Source organism: Salmo trutta, chromosome 3, assembly GCF_901001165.1.
Source record: "Salmo trutta chromosome 3, fSalTru1.1, whole genome shotgun sequence".
NCBI classification, from domain to species: Eukaryota; Metazoa; Chordata; class Actinopteri; order Salmoniformes; family Salmonidae; genus Salmo; species Salmo trutta.
Window position 1 is genome coordinate 27,522,267 of NC_042959.1, and position 16,038 is coordinate 27,538,304.

Below are 16,038 nucleotides of genomic sequence, written 5' to 3' on the forward strand. Positions count from 1 at the left end.
ATTTGACAGCTCTGTTGATCATGCTTTAGTCATAAGAGTTACAAGAAAATCCAGTATGCATCTTTATTAATAGGTTACGTGATAAGATAGCTTTACAGTTAAAAGAAGAAACCAGTGATGACAAAAAGCTACTTCAAAATACTCAGCTTCCACTTGACACCATTTCTCATCTTTGGGGGTGGGGGAGTCTCTGAATCTGCAAAGAGGAAACGTGTATACTATATTAATAAACTAAAAAGCGAATAAGAACATTTGATTTTAGCACCTAATATTACTAAACAAATGAGTAAATTGTGTATGTTCAATAGTAATAAATAGGCTAATACTACTAAAACTGACCTTGGGTTGATGAGGGTCTTGGCTGTTGAAATGAAGCCATGATGCTGTTGGCTGTGGAGTTAGGACCGGTGATCTGGAGAACAAAAATAAAAACACAGGTTAAATTAACTCCTAAGAACAAGCCTCTGTGTGTGTGTGTGTGTGTGTGTGTGTGTGTGTGTGTGTGTGTGTGTCTGTCTCTCACCGGAGCCGGACTCTGCTGAAGACCCTCCTGCCACACCTCAGGAAGGGCCACCTCCATCATCTGGAGAGCCTCCCCATAGGCCTGTTGCAGCCTCCCCGCCTGTCCGTCAAACTGGAACAGCATCAGGCCCTTCAGCAGGCTGTGCACCTCCTCTGCAGGGGCAGAGCATAACACTGTCAATCACACAGGACCTGCCCACATGACTCTACCTTAGAAGAACCACTGTACAAAACCTGAATGTGACGATTAAAAACTATTACAGGCAAAAGGGATAAGAGATCGACAAGAATGTGCGTCTCCCACCTCTCATCTTGTCCACAGAGTGGATGATCTCTGCCAGGGCGTGCAGCAGGGCCATGTCCTCTAGGGGGGTCCCTTCCTTCAGACTCAGCTTCTTGCGCTCAGCCTTCCGGCGATTCTTAGACGACCTCCTAAGAGACAGAGGTTAGTTCCTATCTCATACTGAGACTACCGGCATCTTACTACCAAGTCCCAACCCCACATCCACCCCCACTAGGTATTTCATGTAATTCATACAGATGTGTAAAGGGCTGACTCACGAGGAGATGCGGGAGTTACTATGTGAGTACTTGGAGCCGGCACGGCTGCCGGACATCACACTACTGGCCTCTGAGTAGAGCTCTGCCTCTGGACAGTCTGGGACATCCTCATCTGGAATGAGAGAGGGAGACAGAATAAGGGAGAGAAAGGGAAAAACAGAGAGAGGGAGGCACGTCAGTATAACTTGGACAAGCCCATTCTCAAAGCCCCTTAACAAAAACGGTATTTGTGTAAGTAATGCTGGTTTACCCAGTAACTCCAGCCTGGCCTTTTCCTTAAGCTCCCGTACCACGGCCAGACGGGTTTTGTGACGAATGAACATCGCCCTCTGAGCTTCCAGGTAGGAGGTCTGAGAACTACATGCTTAAGAAAACAGTGTTCATAAAACCAATGTATATACATTTGGTGCCATAAAGATCACAAATAACAAATATATTGCACACTGAAACATCATTAACACTATCATGAAGAGCATTTAAATTCACCAATGAAAAATTGGGGTTTTACCTTCCAAGAGAGCTGGTTTGAGGTTTGTTTCAATGATGTCTTGTCTGTTGTACAAGTACACCTAGAACAGACAAAAGACAATGTCATTTTCTCTTGGGAGGTGTTTGTAAAGCATGTTGTACGATGGAGGCCATCTTCTTAACGCACCAGTCGAAGTGCTTCTTCCCAGACTGCACCTGTGATCAGAGCCGAGATGGCCTCCTCACAGTCCTTAGCATACTGCTCCAACAATATGGCCGCCTCCGTATATCTTCTGAGCTCTATCAGTTTCTCTGAAACAACAGGGGGAAATATGAAACCAAATGAGCAACACGTTTTGAATCGACAACACAACTTTAAGACTTCATGTGGTGGCGCTGAGTGCCAGGACGCGGGTAGGACAGTACCTGCCAGGTCCCTAGCCAGCAGTGCCAGCTGGTCAGGTGGAAGGGGGATCTGCTCTGCCACACAGAGGGCGTTCCTCCAGCTGGCACTGCCCACAAAGGCCTGGAGGGCGCGGACTGCCTCGCCACAGCGCCACAGCAACAACCCTGCCTGCTCCGCCTGCTGCTGCTCCACCAGGTACTCAGCGTAGGCACAGCTCAAGGCCTGGACAGAGGTCAGGGGTTAGAGGTCAGGGTTGGGAGGTCAGAGTCATAACAGTAGCACACAGTGTGGCTACTTACTTAGTAATGTGTGAGAATGCATTACCTTGTACTGAGGGCTGTCTGTTGGATAGAGCCCCAGGGCTTCACTATACAGCCTCTGGTCCTTCACCAGATTTAGGGCCTCTGTGAAGTGCTCCTCACCTGGTACAAAAAAAAACAAAAACAAAAAACCACACCCAGTCAAGGTCATTCATTTAAATTACGTAATTGTCCCTTTAATGAAATGCTGAGGGCTATTGCATGACACACTCACCACACTTGCTGAGGTGGTGCAGGGCCTTCCTGTATCTCTTCAGGTGTTTGTCGATGGTGTAGCGCTGGTAGTTGGGCTCTAGAGTCTTCAGCATATTCAGGAAGGGAAGGTACTCTTTGGGGTCCTTGAACATTTGGGAGGGCAACAGATGAATTATCTTCTTTAATACCCATGAAAATAAATTAAAGTAGCGGCCTTTCCTCCATTTGCGGTGAACGTCCATCAAAGATTCTGCCGCAAATGGCTTCATCAGGGTAACTATTAAGTACGGTTTACCTGCAGTACCATTCTTCTGTCACTGACCTTTTGGGACTTCTCAGCTACCATGAGGACCAAGTCAAAGTCGTAGGTGCCCAGAGAGTGTTCATACAGCTCGTTGACATTGACTAGGAACATCAGGTACTTCAGAGCCTCCTCCGCACTCACCGCGTTGGCTGCACCGGGTGGGTTCACTACAGATACACACACACACACACACACACACAAATACATGGATTTTCAGATATCTTGTTAACAATTTCATATTGCTCTTGCTGATCTGCTTGTGTCCGTTTTACCTCGAAGCTCGTGGACTTTCTGCAGGGCAACCTCCAGCTCAGGAACAGTCTTCTTCACATGTGACGTCAAGATAGACAGGCAGTACCTGTGGGTGATAATGACAATATTACACTCACAATGAAGCGTAAAATAAACACGATTTGAGTACAATGCTAGCTAAAATGTTCTGTAAATAGAGACTATACAAATCAAATTGTATTGGTTTTCATTGACAAAAATAATGACCTGTATCTAGAGCACTCACTTGTGTTGGTCCATAGATTCCATGGTGCAGCGTAGCGCATCACAAACAATGTCAACCTTCTTCCCACAAGCCCCAGGCGCTGACTGGCCTGTAGCGTTCGATGGGTATGGGTACATTGTCGTAGTGGTATCTTCCTCTCTATAAAAAAAATAAAATAATCAACTTCCACATTAGAATGTCCTATACATTACAAAATGGCCGTTGTTTGTCATTGTTGTACAATAAAAATGGTTCTTACTTGAGCTCTGTGAGGAAAAGGTTGATGTGGTTGATAGAGTCCAGCTGTCTCAGGAAGGTCTCCACGCTCTCTAAAAACACCTGCCAGAGAAGCACATCATATTGAAGTAAACTTGTAGTCACGCGATGATATGGTGTGTGGTCCTCCCACTACGACTCCGGAAAGCATGCAATTTATTACGCTACAGATGAAATAAATGATAATGAACTTCACAGGGTGGTGAAAGTGCAAGGTGATGAGCTTGATGCTCCTTACCATTAAATACTGAGGGTCTTAATTTGGTGGCATGATGATCGATGCTTGACTGCCATTTGACAAATAAAAATATCCATAATAACCTCATGTAGACTAGCCTACCCGCACTGTATCTGCAAACTGTTGGCTAGAGTAGACACATTTGATATTTAACACAACCGTTTTTGTGACATCTAGTTGTATGTGCCATTCCACACCAGAAGGTCAGACAGGTTAGGTGAAGGAGAAGTGACTTGGTGGCTTACTAACCTGGCTGGGTGGCTTACTAACCTGGCTGGGTGGCTTACTAACCTGGCTGGGTGGCTTACTAACCTGGCTGGGTGGCTTACTAACCTTGGGGTTGTGGTCGTAAATCAGGTTGAGGTTAATCCGCAGCTTCCTCATGCACTCAAAGGCCTCTCGGAACTTCTGACTGTCCAGACACTTTCTGAGCTGAGCCAATACCAGCGCTCGATGGTGGATGGTCTCCAGGTTACCGCGAGGCATCTGCAGACACGCATGTGACATGCTCACCATCAACACGACCAGGGATGCAGTGCCAAACAATATGGGTAATCGCAATGAGGTAAAATAATCTGGGATTGCAATCTGTTTTTTGACAGTCGGAATAGTTCAGACCTGTAGGATGAGCCTGGTGTCCTGGGGGACCACAGTGACGATTCTGGAGCCCCTCTCTACCCTGCGGAGAGTCTCGTCATTCTGATCATTCTGACCTCCGTCTGCAGCCAAGGCCACCTGCAGCCCTTTGACAGTGAGTGTGCTGAGTCGGAGGCAGCGGCATGTGTGTGAGTGTGTGGTGAGTAGCAGGAAGTCATCGTAGACCACGAAGGAGGAGACGTTGGAGGCCACCTGTGGAAGAAGAACAGAGGGAGGCAGTGACAATCAGGTTGGTCAATAAAGCTGACTGTTTCTAATTAATATGACCTGGCTTTGCATTACATGTGCAGGCCAAGCAGCTACGTTTAAGTAAGAAGTGAGTTTACATCAATCATAATGGTAACTCTGCCTTTGTGCTGAATCACCAAGGTAAAACAACAGATATACCTCTGTGTCGTCAACAAACAGGTGAGATCGGTCTGTAAGCCCCAGCAGATGCTCCTGTTGACATTACAAGAAATCCCCTAGATTTGAGACCAGGAGGTAGGTACTTTTGGCACAATCAATATTATCAAATCACCAAATAATAGTAAGTGATTTTCGGTGACAGCAGTATTCAGTTGGACTATACCCTTACCTTTTCTATCGTACAGAGGGCCGTCTGCACACAGGGATCTGGGAAGTTGATGCTGTAGCCTGTCGCGTCCTGCCAGCCCACCACACTAGGCTTCAGGGAGTCTGGGGACATACACAAGGCTGCTCATGCTGGAGGCATAGAAGACATCTCATGATAGCTGGCTCAATTCCACAAGCAAGTCTACAAGCAATATTCTCATATCCCAGGAAGTAGTTGTCACTTACCCCAGAGGAACTTCCTGATCCTGCCGTCCTCCAGCTGCAGGGCCACTGTGCCCGTATCGGAGCTGTGACACATGCTGATAACGTGACCTTCAAGCTCCACACGTGACCTGGGGATACAAACAGTTAGGGGGACCTTCTGACAGTACGTAAAATGCAGCGTTGTCGTAATTTATTGTTCTTTCTTACTTGATCTCCAGGGTTGACTGGGGGCTCTGGGCCTCCGAGGGTCCCAGGATAAGCAGCGTGCACTGGGACGGCCCCTCTGCACAGCCCCCCACCCCCAGGAACACATCCCCCCTCAGCCACAGCAGGAGACGGAGAGCAAGGGGCTCCTCCTGATCCAACAAAACCCTGCACGCAACACAGCCACAATGTTAGGGAGAGATACAACATTAGCGTGAGGGTCATAAAGGAAAAAGCTTTGGAATGACGGTCCAGATTGTACCTGTAGGTAGTCTTTAACTGAGGAGCGTGTGTGATAGATCGGAATCCTCCCACTCTGGCAGTAGGGTCACTCTGGTCCCCAGTACCTGAACAGACAACAGAATTAAACACAAAAGTAGCCAGGATTTATGTACCCAGTACCTGTCTCAACAATTAATTAACAGCACAGTGTGAGTGGGAAAAGAGATGGAAAGAAAGAGGACATAAAGATATACACTGAGTGTACAAAACATTAAGAACACCTGATCTTTCAATAACATACTGACCAGGTGAAAGCTATGATCCCTTATTGATGTCACCTGTTAAATCCACTTCAAATCAGTGTAGATGAAGGGGAGGAGACAAGTTAAAGAAGGATTTTTATGCCTTGAGACATGGATTGTGTATGTGTGCCATTCAGAGGGTGAATGGGCAAGACAAAAGATTTAAGTGCCTTTGAATGGGGTATGGTAGTAGGTTCGAGGCGCACAGCTTTGTGTCAAGAACTGCAATGCTGCTGGGTTTTTCATGCTCAACAGTTTCCCGTATTAATCAAGAATTGTCCACCACTCAAAGGACATCCAGCCAATTTGACACAACTGTGGGAAGAATTGGAGTCAACATTGGCCAGCATCCCTACGCTTTTGACACCTTGTAGAGTCCATGCCCCGACGAACTGAGGCTGTTCTAAGGGAAAAGGGGGGGGCAACTCAATATTAGGAAGGTGTTCCTAATGTTTGGTATACTCAGTGTATGCATCAAGAGAGTAGGGGTGAAGAGAGAGAGAGAAGAGTGATGGCTGATCAATTAGAAAGGAGAGGGCAGATGCTCAAAGCTTCTGGTGGCCCACCTTGACCGTAAACCAGGATGTGTCCGTCGGCAGTGAGTGCTGCCAGCTCATTGGTCCTCTGGGGCTGGCGGTGGAAGGTCACCAGGTTGACGGGGGCGGGCAGCTGGAGCTCGTAGGCACACATGGGTGGGGGCACCACACACTGACGAAATGTCGACACTAGGACCTTGTCTACAATGAGAAACAGTCACACAAACACTATACTTTGAAATACTTGATTAAGATTAGTGAAAGCAGTGGGAGGGGCAACCATATTTGAACCTATCTGCTCACTTATAAATCAGTGATCACCTCCATGAATGCAGACAGATAGGATGCATTTCAAAGTTATTGGAAGAAGGCCTCCGTCTGACTCACCTCCATCGATCACAGCCACGTTAGCGTTGTCCTGCCCGTCCACCCCGTGGCTGCGGTCAGTGCTCCAGCCCCAGTCGTAGGTCAGGCTAGCCCAGCCTCGGGTCACCAGGTGCAGCCTCAGGGGCCTCTCAGGATCCCAGCTCACGTCGGCTGGCGCCCTCTGGGGGTCGGTGCCAAAATATAGGCTCTGCTTCAGGTACCAGTGGTAGTTACCTACTGTCCACAGCTGAACTGAGGGAGTGAGGCGGATAGGGAGTGAGGCAGGGGTAAAAAAATATATATATGCTGGATGTCACTCCAGATCAGTTAAAGGGATACTTCAGGATTTTGGCAATGAGGCCCCTTATCTACTTCCCCAGAGTCAGATGAACTTGTGGATACCATTTGTATGTCTCTGCGTCCGGTATGAAGTAAGTTGCTAACTAGCGCAATTGTTAACGAGCATTAGCGCAATGACTGGAAGTCTATGGGTATCTGTTAGCATGCTAGTAGATAGACTTTCAGCCATTGCGCTATAGGTAACACTAGTTAGCATTGGCTCTCAAAACTACCTCAAACTTCCTTCATACTGGACACAGAGACATTTGGTATTTTATTAGGATACCCATTAGCTGTTGCAAAAGCAGCAGCTAATCTTCCTGGGGTCCACACAAAACATAATAACATGAAAATGGTATCTACGAGTTCATCTGACTCTGGGTAAGTAGATACATGGCCTCATTGCCAAAGTCCCAAAGTATTCTTTTACATTTAAAAAAAATCTGCTTGGTAAAAAGGCAACACATTGACTGAAAGATACTGATTAACCCATATTATAAATGTATGAAATAATGCTAGGAGTAATGGGAGATCTTACTGTATGTGTTGACTTGGCCCCCCTCTTCTCGTATCATGTCCTCTAGCCACACAGCCAACACAGTAGAGTCGCTGTTCCACAGCAGTGCCTTCACCTGAAACAGTCACACAGATCTAGGATTAGCTTCCCTCCCCAAATCCTAACCTGAACCATTCGGAGCAAAATGCTAGACTGATCCTACATCAGTGTGTTGAGTAGAGCTGGGACGATAAACTAAAATTCATCGACAACGACCACTTATTGCAGGCACTGCTGATATCGTTCATTACCACAGGTAGCCTATAGAGTATCACAGTATGAGTCATAATACCCATAAAACCTAGCGGTCAAACAGGGAAATGGGTCCAATAATTTTACCCCCATAAATGTTTCCCCTTAGGGGATTTTAGAAACACTTAAAATAAGGGCTGTGTTCTGTGTAGGGTTTACCCTAGCATGATGTTTTGATAACCACGTAAATCTCTCTCGGACAAGGTGACTTTTATCAATATATGTTGCCTGTATTTACCCCCCAAAAAATGAAAGGCTAATTAGCTGCTAATGTGACAGTCACAAAGAACTACAAATACCATGATTTTTTAAACATTTTAGTCATTTAGCAGACGCTCTTATCCAGAGCGACTTACAGTAGTGAATGCATACATTTCATTTCATGCATTTTTTTTTGTACTGGACCCCGTGGGAATCGAACCCACAACCCTGGCGTTGCACACACCATGCTGGCGTTGCAAACACCATGCTCTACCAACTGAGCCACAGGGAAGGCTCAGTTGATCTGGACGAGGCTGCCGAATCGAGGCAAAGGTAGTTAATCCAAAGATTCCTATCTAACGTTAGCTACATGTAGTAATGAATAAATTGGCTACATTTCTTAAAAATGGACAATTCTGTTAACTGTCTTCTGCAAGTTTTAAATTGACACAATACCTGTTAGCAAAGGTCTCACATAGAGATGACCTGCAGGAGCTTGCAGATTTTGTAGTTTTGCATGTTGTCTTACTTTGAGGCTAAATAGCATTTTCAAATCTGAGAGTAAATCGAGCCGAATATATTGAGAAAAGTCACTTTGTCCGAGAGAGATTTACATGGTTATCATAACATCATGCAAGGGTAAGCCTACACGAAACACAGCCCTTATTTTAAGTGTTTCTTAAATCCCCGATGGGAAAAATGAATGGTGGAAAAACGATTTGACCGCTAGGTTTTATGCATATTATGACATCACCGCTGTGGGGGTCTATACTAGTGAAATGTGAAGTTTGAAATGAAATAAGTTTGCTAATATGGTTAGTTGTTAAATGGGACAATTGAAAGCTACAACATTCAAAGCAGTAGCAGTAGTTTTAAGGGTAATATAAAAACAAAAAACTGTGGTGACCATTCATGTTATAAACTTATCGTTATATTTATCGTTATCGCATCAATTCAGGAAATGTATTGCAATATGGATTTTTGTCCATATCGCCCAGTTTTATGTATACGAAATGCTTCAGTCTGGTTTTAGACCCCATCATAGCACTGAGACTGCACTTGTGAAGGTGGTAAATGACCTTTTAATGACATCAGACCGAGGCTCTGCATCTGTCCTCGTGCTCCTAGATCTTAGTGCCGCTTTTGATACCATTGATCACCACATTCTTTTGGAGAGATTGGAAACCCAAATTGGTCTACATGGACAAGTTCTGGCCTGGTTTATATCTTATCTGTCGGAAAGATATCAGTTTGTCTCTGTGAATGGTTTGTCCTCTGACAAATCAATTGTAAATTTCGGTGTTCCTCAAGGTTCCGTTTTAGGACCACTATTGTTTTCACTATATATTTTACCTCTTGGGGATGTCATTCGAAAACATAATGTTAAATTTCACTGCTATGCGGACGACACACAGCTGTACATTTCAATGAAACATGGTGAAGCTCCAAAATTGCCCTCGCTAGAAGCCTGTGTTTCAGATATAAGGAAGTGGATGGCTGCAAACTTTCTACTTTTAAACTCGGACAAAACAGAGATGCTTGTTCTAGGTCCCAAGAAACAAAGAGATCTTCTGTTCAATCTGACAATTAATCTGGATGGCTGTACAGTCGTCTCAAATAAAACTGTGAAGGACCTCGGTGTTACTCTGGACCCTGATCTCTCTTTTGAAGAACATATCAAGACTGTTTCAAGGACAGCTTTTTTCCATCTACGTAACATTGCAAAAGTCAGAAACTTTCTGTCCAAAAATGACGCAGAAAAATTAATCCATGCTTTTGTTACTTCTAGGCTGGACTACTGCAATGCTCTACTTTCCGGCTACCCGGATAAAGCACTAAAACTTCAGTTAGTGCTAAATACGGCTGCTAGAATCCTGACTAGAACCAAAAAATTTGATCATATTACTCCAGTGCTAGCCTCCCTACACTGGCTTCCTGTTAAGGCAAGGGCTGATTTCAAGGTTTTACTGCTAACCTACAAAGCATTACATGGACTTGCTCCTACCTATCTTTCCGATTTGGTCCTGCCGTACATACCTATACGTACGCTACGGTCACAAGACGCAGGCCTCCTAATTGTCCCTAGAATTTCTAAGCAAACAGCTGGAGGTAGGGCTTTCTCCTATAGAGCTCCATGTTTATGGAATAGTCTGCCTACCCATGTGAGAGACGCAGACTCAGTCTCAACCTTTAAGTCTTTACTGAAGACTTATCTCTTCGGTAGGTCCTATGATTAAGTGTAGTCTGGCCCAGGAGTGTGAAGGTGAACGGAAAGGCTGGAGCAACGAATCGCCCTTGCTGTCTCTGCCTTGCCGGTTCCCCTCTTTCCACTGGGATTCTCTGCCTCTAACCCTATTACAGGGGCTGAGTCACTGACTTACTGGTGTTCTTCCATGCCGTCCATGGGAGGGGTGCGTCACTTGAGTGGGTTGAGTCACTGACGTGGTCTTCCTGTCTGGGTTGGCGCCCCCCCTTGGGTTATGCCATGGCGGAGATTTTTGTGGGCTATACTCGGCCTTGTCTTCGGACGGTAAGTTGGTGGTTGTAGACATCCCTCTAGTGGTGTGGGGGCTGTGCTTTGGCAAAGTGGGTGGGGTTATATCCTTCCTGTTTGGCCCTGTCCGGGGGTATCATCGGATGGGGCCACAGTGTCTTCTGATCCCTCCTGTCTCAGCCTCCAGTATTTATGCTGCAGTAGTTTATGTGCCGGGGGGCTAGGGTCAGTCTGTTTCATCTGGAGTATTCTCTTGTCTTATCCGGTGTCCTGTGTGAATTTAAATATGCTCTCTCTAATTCTCTCTTTCTTTCTTTCTCTCGGAGGACCTGAGCCCTAGGACCATGCCTCGGGACTACCTGGCATGATGACTCCTTGCTGTCCCCAGTCCACCTGGCCATGCTGCTGCTCCAGTTTCAACTGTTCTGCCTGCGGCTATGGAACCCTGACCTGCTCACCGGACGTGCTTGTTGCACCCTCGACAACTACAATGATTATTATTATTTGACCATGCTGGTCATTTATGAACATTTTAACATCTTGACCATGTTCTGTTATAATATCCACCCGGCACAGCCAGAAGAGGACTGGCCACCCCTCATAGCCTGGTTCCTCTCTAGGTTTCTTCCTAGGTTTTTGGCCTTTCTAGGGAGTTTTTCCTAGGGAGTTTTTTCTAGCCACCGTGCCTCTTTCACATGCATTGCTTGCTGTTTGGGGTTTTAGGCTGGGTTTCTATACAGCACTTTGAGATTTCAGCTGATATACGAAGGGCTATATAAATACATTTGATTTGATTTGATTTAGTGTAGAGTATTTGAGTGACCTACCTTGACCTGTTCTTTTCCAAAGGGCAGGGTGAAGTCCCCGTGTAGGAGGCCATTCTTCTCCATAAACACCACACTGTGCTTGTTAGGATGACGCTGTGTGGCTGCTATCAAACTACCTGACGGTCTGAAATAAGGAATTGGTTTCCAGAAAGTTTACATGCAAACCATGTTGTGGTATGCATTGTATTTAAGTTCCCAAAACCATAATACAACAAGGTGGTCAAAGATGTTGAATGATTCTCCACAGAGATCTTACTTCCAACACAGTGACTGCTCCAGACCGTTGACGGTTTCACTTGTCGACTGCAAGACACACTCTCTGTTCCACACTCTGACCTTCCTGGCACCTGAAACATCACACATACGCAATGCATGTGATACCAACACAACCTACAGCATTTATCTTTTTACAGTAATTGTTTCACTTCACTCAGAGTGTGAAGAACACTGATTCTCACCAGTCTGGGGGCAAACAGAGCTCACAGCGAAGAGCTGGCCATCTCCTCTCCACGTCACCCTCGGCCTGCGGTCGTCCCACGACATGGCTGGCTGCACCTCCTGTCACATAGACAGATGGGGAGAGACAGTGAGACATTCATTAAATAGTGTTCAACTGCTCTTAGGGTGAAAGGTGAATCATATTCCTTACTATGGTCTTCTTCTGGGCAGCGTGCTTGCCCTCTGAGCCATGGAACTGGGTCTCCTTCTTCCCCCAGCCCACTGTAATAAACTTCCCTAAACACATAAAAAGTATGTCAGTCAACCAAAGGCATAGTGTACATACACAGGAATATTTACATTATGATCCCATCTTCCAATTTGACATGCTTTTAGCACCCCCCAACTCTGGAACTCTCTCTCCATGTCAGAACCTCACAATCCATACACATATTCAAGTCCACACTAAAGACCCACCTCTTCACACAGGCTTACCCGGCTTTTATCCTCCGTCTAGTTCACTTCCCTGTTTAGTCTGTCATCATGTCTACTGTTCTCCCCTGGTTAGTCTGTCATCATGTCTAGTGCTCTCCCCTGGTTAGTCTGTCATCATGTCTAGTGTTCTCCCTGGTTAGTCTGTCATCATGTTTAGTGTTCTCCCTGGTTAGTCTGTCTTCATGTTTAGTGTTCTCCCTGGTTAGTCTGTCTTCATGTTTAGTGTTCTCCCTGGTTAGTCTGTCTTCATGTTTAGTGTTCTCCCTGGTTAGTCTGTCTTCATGTTTAGTGTTCTCCCTGGTTAGTCTGTCTTCATGTTTAGTGTTCTCCCTGGTTAGTCTGTCTTCATGTTTAGCGTTCTCCCTGGTTAGTCTGTCTTCATGTTTAGCGTTCTCCCTGGTTAGTCTGTCTTCATGTTTAGCGTTCTCCCTGGTTAGTCTGTCATCATGTTTAGTGTTCTCCCTGGTTAGTCTGTCTTCATGTTTAGTGTTCTCCCTGGTTAGTCTGTCATCATGTTTAGTGTTCTCCCTGGTTAGTCTGTCTTCATGTTTAGTGCTCTCCCTGGTTAGTCTGTCATCATGTTTAGTGTTCTCCCTGGTTAGTCTGTCTTCATGTTTAGTGTTCTCCCTGGTTAGTCTGTCTTCATGTTTAGCGTTCTCCCTGGTTAGTCTGTCATCATGTTTGGTGTACTTTTATAGGTTTTTATCCTGCTGATTATCTTGTGTATGTAAAGAAACTTTGGGTGTCTTGAAAAAAAAACCATCTGTCCTACCCTCTCCAAAGTCATCCTGATGGATCCCAACCTCTATGATGGGCTCAAAGTTTTTGGTCATCATGATAATGGTGTCCTGACCTGAAAAGTATCAAGAAAATCAAAGGAAAGAAAAGGAAGGAAAGATCATTACTTCTGATAGCTCATGATAGACCCCTTGAACAATAGACCATAAGTGAATGTGGTTGATATACTGACCAGTGGTGAGAGTGACCAGCTCCTGGTCCGGGCTCCAGCTCATGGCTGATAGACCACTGTTTACACTGCCCACACACTCCAACTAAAATGGACACACACACACACACACACACACACACACACACACACACACACACACACACACACACACACACACACACACACACACACACACACACACACACACACACGCAGTACAGCCCTGTTATGAGTAACAGTTTTCATCTTTTGTCATTTCAATAAACAGGGTTACTCCTACAGTGTTGATACCTGACTGGTGCTGAGGTTGTAGAGGATGACATCACCAGTGGCTGTAGCAACACACACAGACTCCTGGTCTGGTAAGTCCTGGATACCAACAACTGTCCCACTGCCATCCTCTGGAAGGTAGCGCTCAGCTGTCAACGACACCTCATTCATCACCTGAACATGATAGGGAGAGGAATAGTTGAATTCAGTGTGTTAGTGATGGGCTGGAACAAAAAACCTTTACCCGGTGGGTCTCCAGGACCATGATTTTAGAACACTGCAATGTGTAAAGTACCTGGCCAGCTCGTGGGTCCAACTCGGTGACGGAGTATTCCGAAGCGATGAGCACCGTACCGGTGTCTGTCCGAACAGAGAAACATTGCGGCGTGCCCGGGCCCTGCAGCTCCGAGCAACGAAGGCTCTTCAGCAACCTCAAGTTCCGCATCACACCCTTTAGCTACCTACCTAACAGTAAGCACAGATGCCGACAAGGCGTATTGGTTAGCATCTGTACTAGCAAGCTAGCCGATATGGTAAGGTAACGTTTACTAGCTGTGCGTGGAGAGACAAGTAATGTTATTCAATAGCATATTTATATTTGTATCATCAATAAAAGCTACATGATGTGACACATAAGTAACTTACCTTTGCGTGGCTTCAATAATATTTACAAACGCTGCTACAGCGGCGCTTTCAATTTGTTCACCTTTCAACCCGGACGTAAAATGCTGAAATGAGTAGACCCTTATTGCAACGTCTCCCTCTTCCTGTACGGGGGAAATGGCATGACTTTGACGACTGACTCCGAAAATAGGCTAAAGTGGAGCAGGCAGTGAGAGAAAAATGCATATATATTGTAACGACCCTTGGTTTATAAGCGCGGATATCGACTCTGCCGCTCGAGCATGGTTTTGCGGCACAGTCGATAGCGCGCTGGACTTTGGACTAGAAGGTTGAGGGTTCGAGACCTGCTCCCTGTTGTTTCATTACAATATATACAGTGGCGATTTTAAAGGTGGGATGCATGCCAGCAAAGCCCCTTACACAACAATACACGAATTGCACTACAACGGTGACCACAAAGCTGTCCCAACACCTTACCACTGCTAAACCTGGCTTTCAGCGGAGCCTCGTCTGGCAGCGAAACATTTTATTCAGCCTCATTTACTGCCTTTTTAAAAAACATATCTGATATGACAGACTTGCTTAAACATATGTGGTTTCTACTGACAATTTTGATCTACAAATGATGGCATAAGGGGACGACAAGCGGATAAGAGGCTATCAGTAATTTTGTTTAAAACATTAATGAGCAAGCAACTACGGAGTAGTCAATATAACTAGTTGTTCAGCACTTTTGAAATGTACAGCGATAGAATTCAGGACATGGGCGGTTCTAGCTGTACTCCCTGTACCAGTCAGAACCATAGGATAAATACATGGGGCATATAAACAGAAAATGAAACATCTTAAAATATTCGATGATTACATTTCTCTGAAACAGGTTATATGCTATTTGTGCACCACCAAGTGAGAACAGTAGGTGAAATTAAGAGGTGAAAATAGACCAAATGATTAGGGTCAGGCACATTGAACGCCGTTCGGGTCTTTGCGTGTCAAAAAAGATACACGTCATATAACACTATTTGACGCATTAAATAAGCTTTTAATTTAACACGTCAAATAACACAATTCTATTATAGAATGTTCTGTGTGCTGAATTTGCATGTGTAAGCCAAGCACCACAACTACTGACGTTATGTGTTTACAATACAGCGTTGTTGAAAATAGACCACATGATTAGGGTGAGGCACATGGGCTACTAACAGCTTACTACACAACATACACTTAGCCAGTCTATATAATATATATATATAGACATACATATTATTATTATTTTGTATTTATTTTTTACTTTGCGAGAAGCAAATAATTTTGCATTCATTGCACTGACTCATCTGTGAAATGGATGAATATGTGTGTTCGATATGTTACATATGACTCTCCTACATGCGAGCAAATTGTATTGTTTTTCATGGCAGCAACCGATGTTTAGCTGTGAATATGTTTTTACCTTGTAACATGCATGGGAAAAGTGAACCAACCACAATTGGAATTGAATGTACCACCACTATTGAGACGCAAGTGCGTCGACGCGAATGCCTTCAGTATCCTATGTTATTGAACAAAAATCTCCAACAGTGTTCAAGACTGGGAACTCATGAAAAACGAGCTCCGACTGAGAAAATGTGTATTGAACAGTCAACCTACTCCGAATTCCAAGTCGGAAAATCGTGCGGCGTTCCTGTACAAGTCGGAACTAAGAACTCGGCAATGTCCGACATGCTAACTGGTTGTAAGTTA

The 16,038-nt window shown here is 45.1% G+C and overlaps 1 protein-coding gene across 2 annotated transcripts; it reads right to left on the reverse strand.

Annotated features, from left to right (window-relative positions):
- Positions 1 to 70: 70 nt before the first annotated feature.
- Positions 71 to 15,981, reverse strand: LOC115171483 (elongator complex protein 1). Of its 2 annotated transcripts, XM_029728329.1 has the most exons (35): positions 15,749 to 15,981; positions 14,320 to 14,441; positions 13,970 to 14,139; positions 13,696 to 13,848; positions 13,426 to 13,507; positions 13,228 to 13,308; positions 12,172 to 12,257; positions 11,981 to 12,080; positions 11,779 to 11,869; positions 11,523 to 11,646; positions 7,731 to 7,824; positions 6,875 to 7,105; positions 6,518 to 6,688; positions 5,690 to 5,774; positions 5,431 to 5,595; positions 5,245 to 5,351; positions 5,021 to 5,121; positions 4,831 to 4,884; positions 4,405 to 4,635; positions 4,120 to 4,272; positions 3,532 to 3,611; positions 3,294 to 3,431; positions 3,049 to 3,134; positions 2,795 to 2,943; positions 2,492 to 2,615; positions 2,282 to 2,379; positions 1,978 to 2,179; positions 1,739 to 1,863; positions 1,592 to 1,652; positions 1,334 to 1,447; positions 1,084 to 1,195; positions 827 to 954; positions 524 to 675; positions 340 to 412; positions 71 to 196 (listed from the first exon to the last, which is right to left on the reverse strand). In XM_029728329.1, exons 3-35 carry the CDS (start codon positions 14,117 to 14,119, stop codon positions 129 to 131), a joined length of 3,969 nt encoding a protein of 1,322 aa, XP_029584189.1. In that variant the 5' UTR covers positions 14,120 to 14,139; positions 14,320 to 14,441; positions 15,749 to 15,981; the 3' UTR covers positions 71 to 128. The 2 variants fall into 2 exon arrangements, with proteins under 2 accessions (XP_029584189.1, XP_029584199.1); XM_029728339.1 differs by lacking the exon at positions 14,320 to 14,441.
- Positions 15,982 to 16,038: the final 57 nt, after the last annotated feature.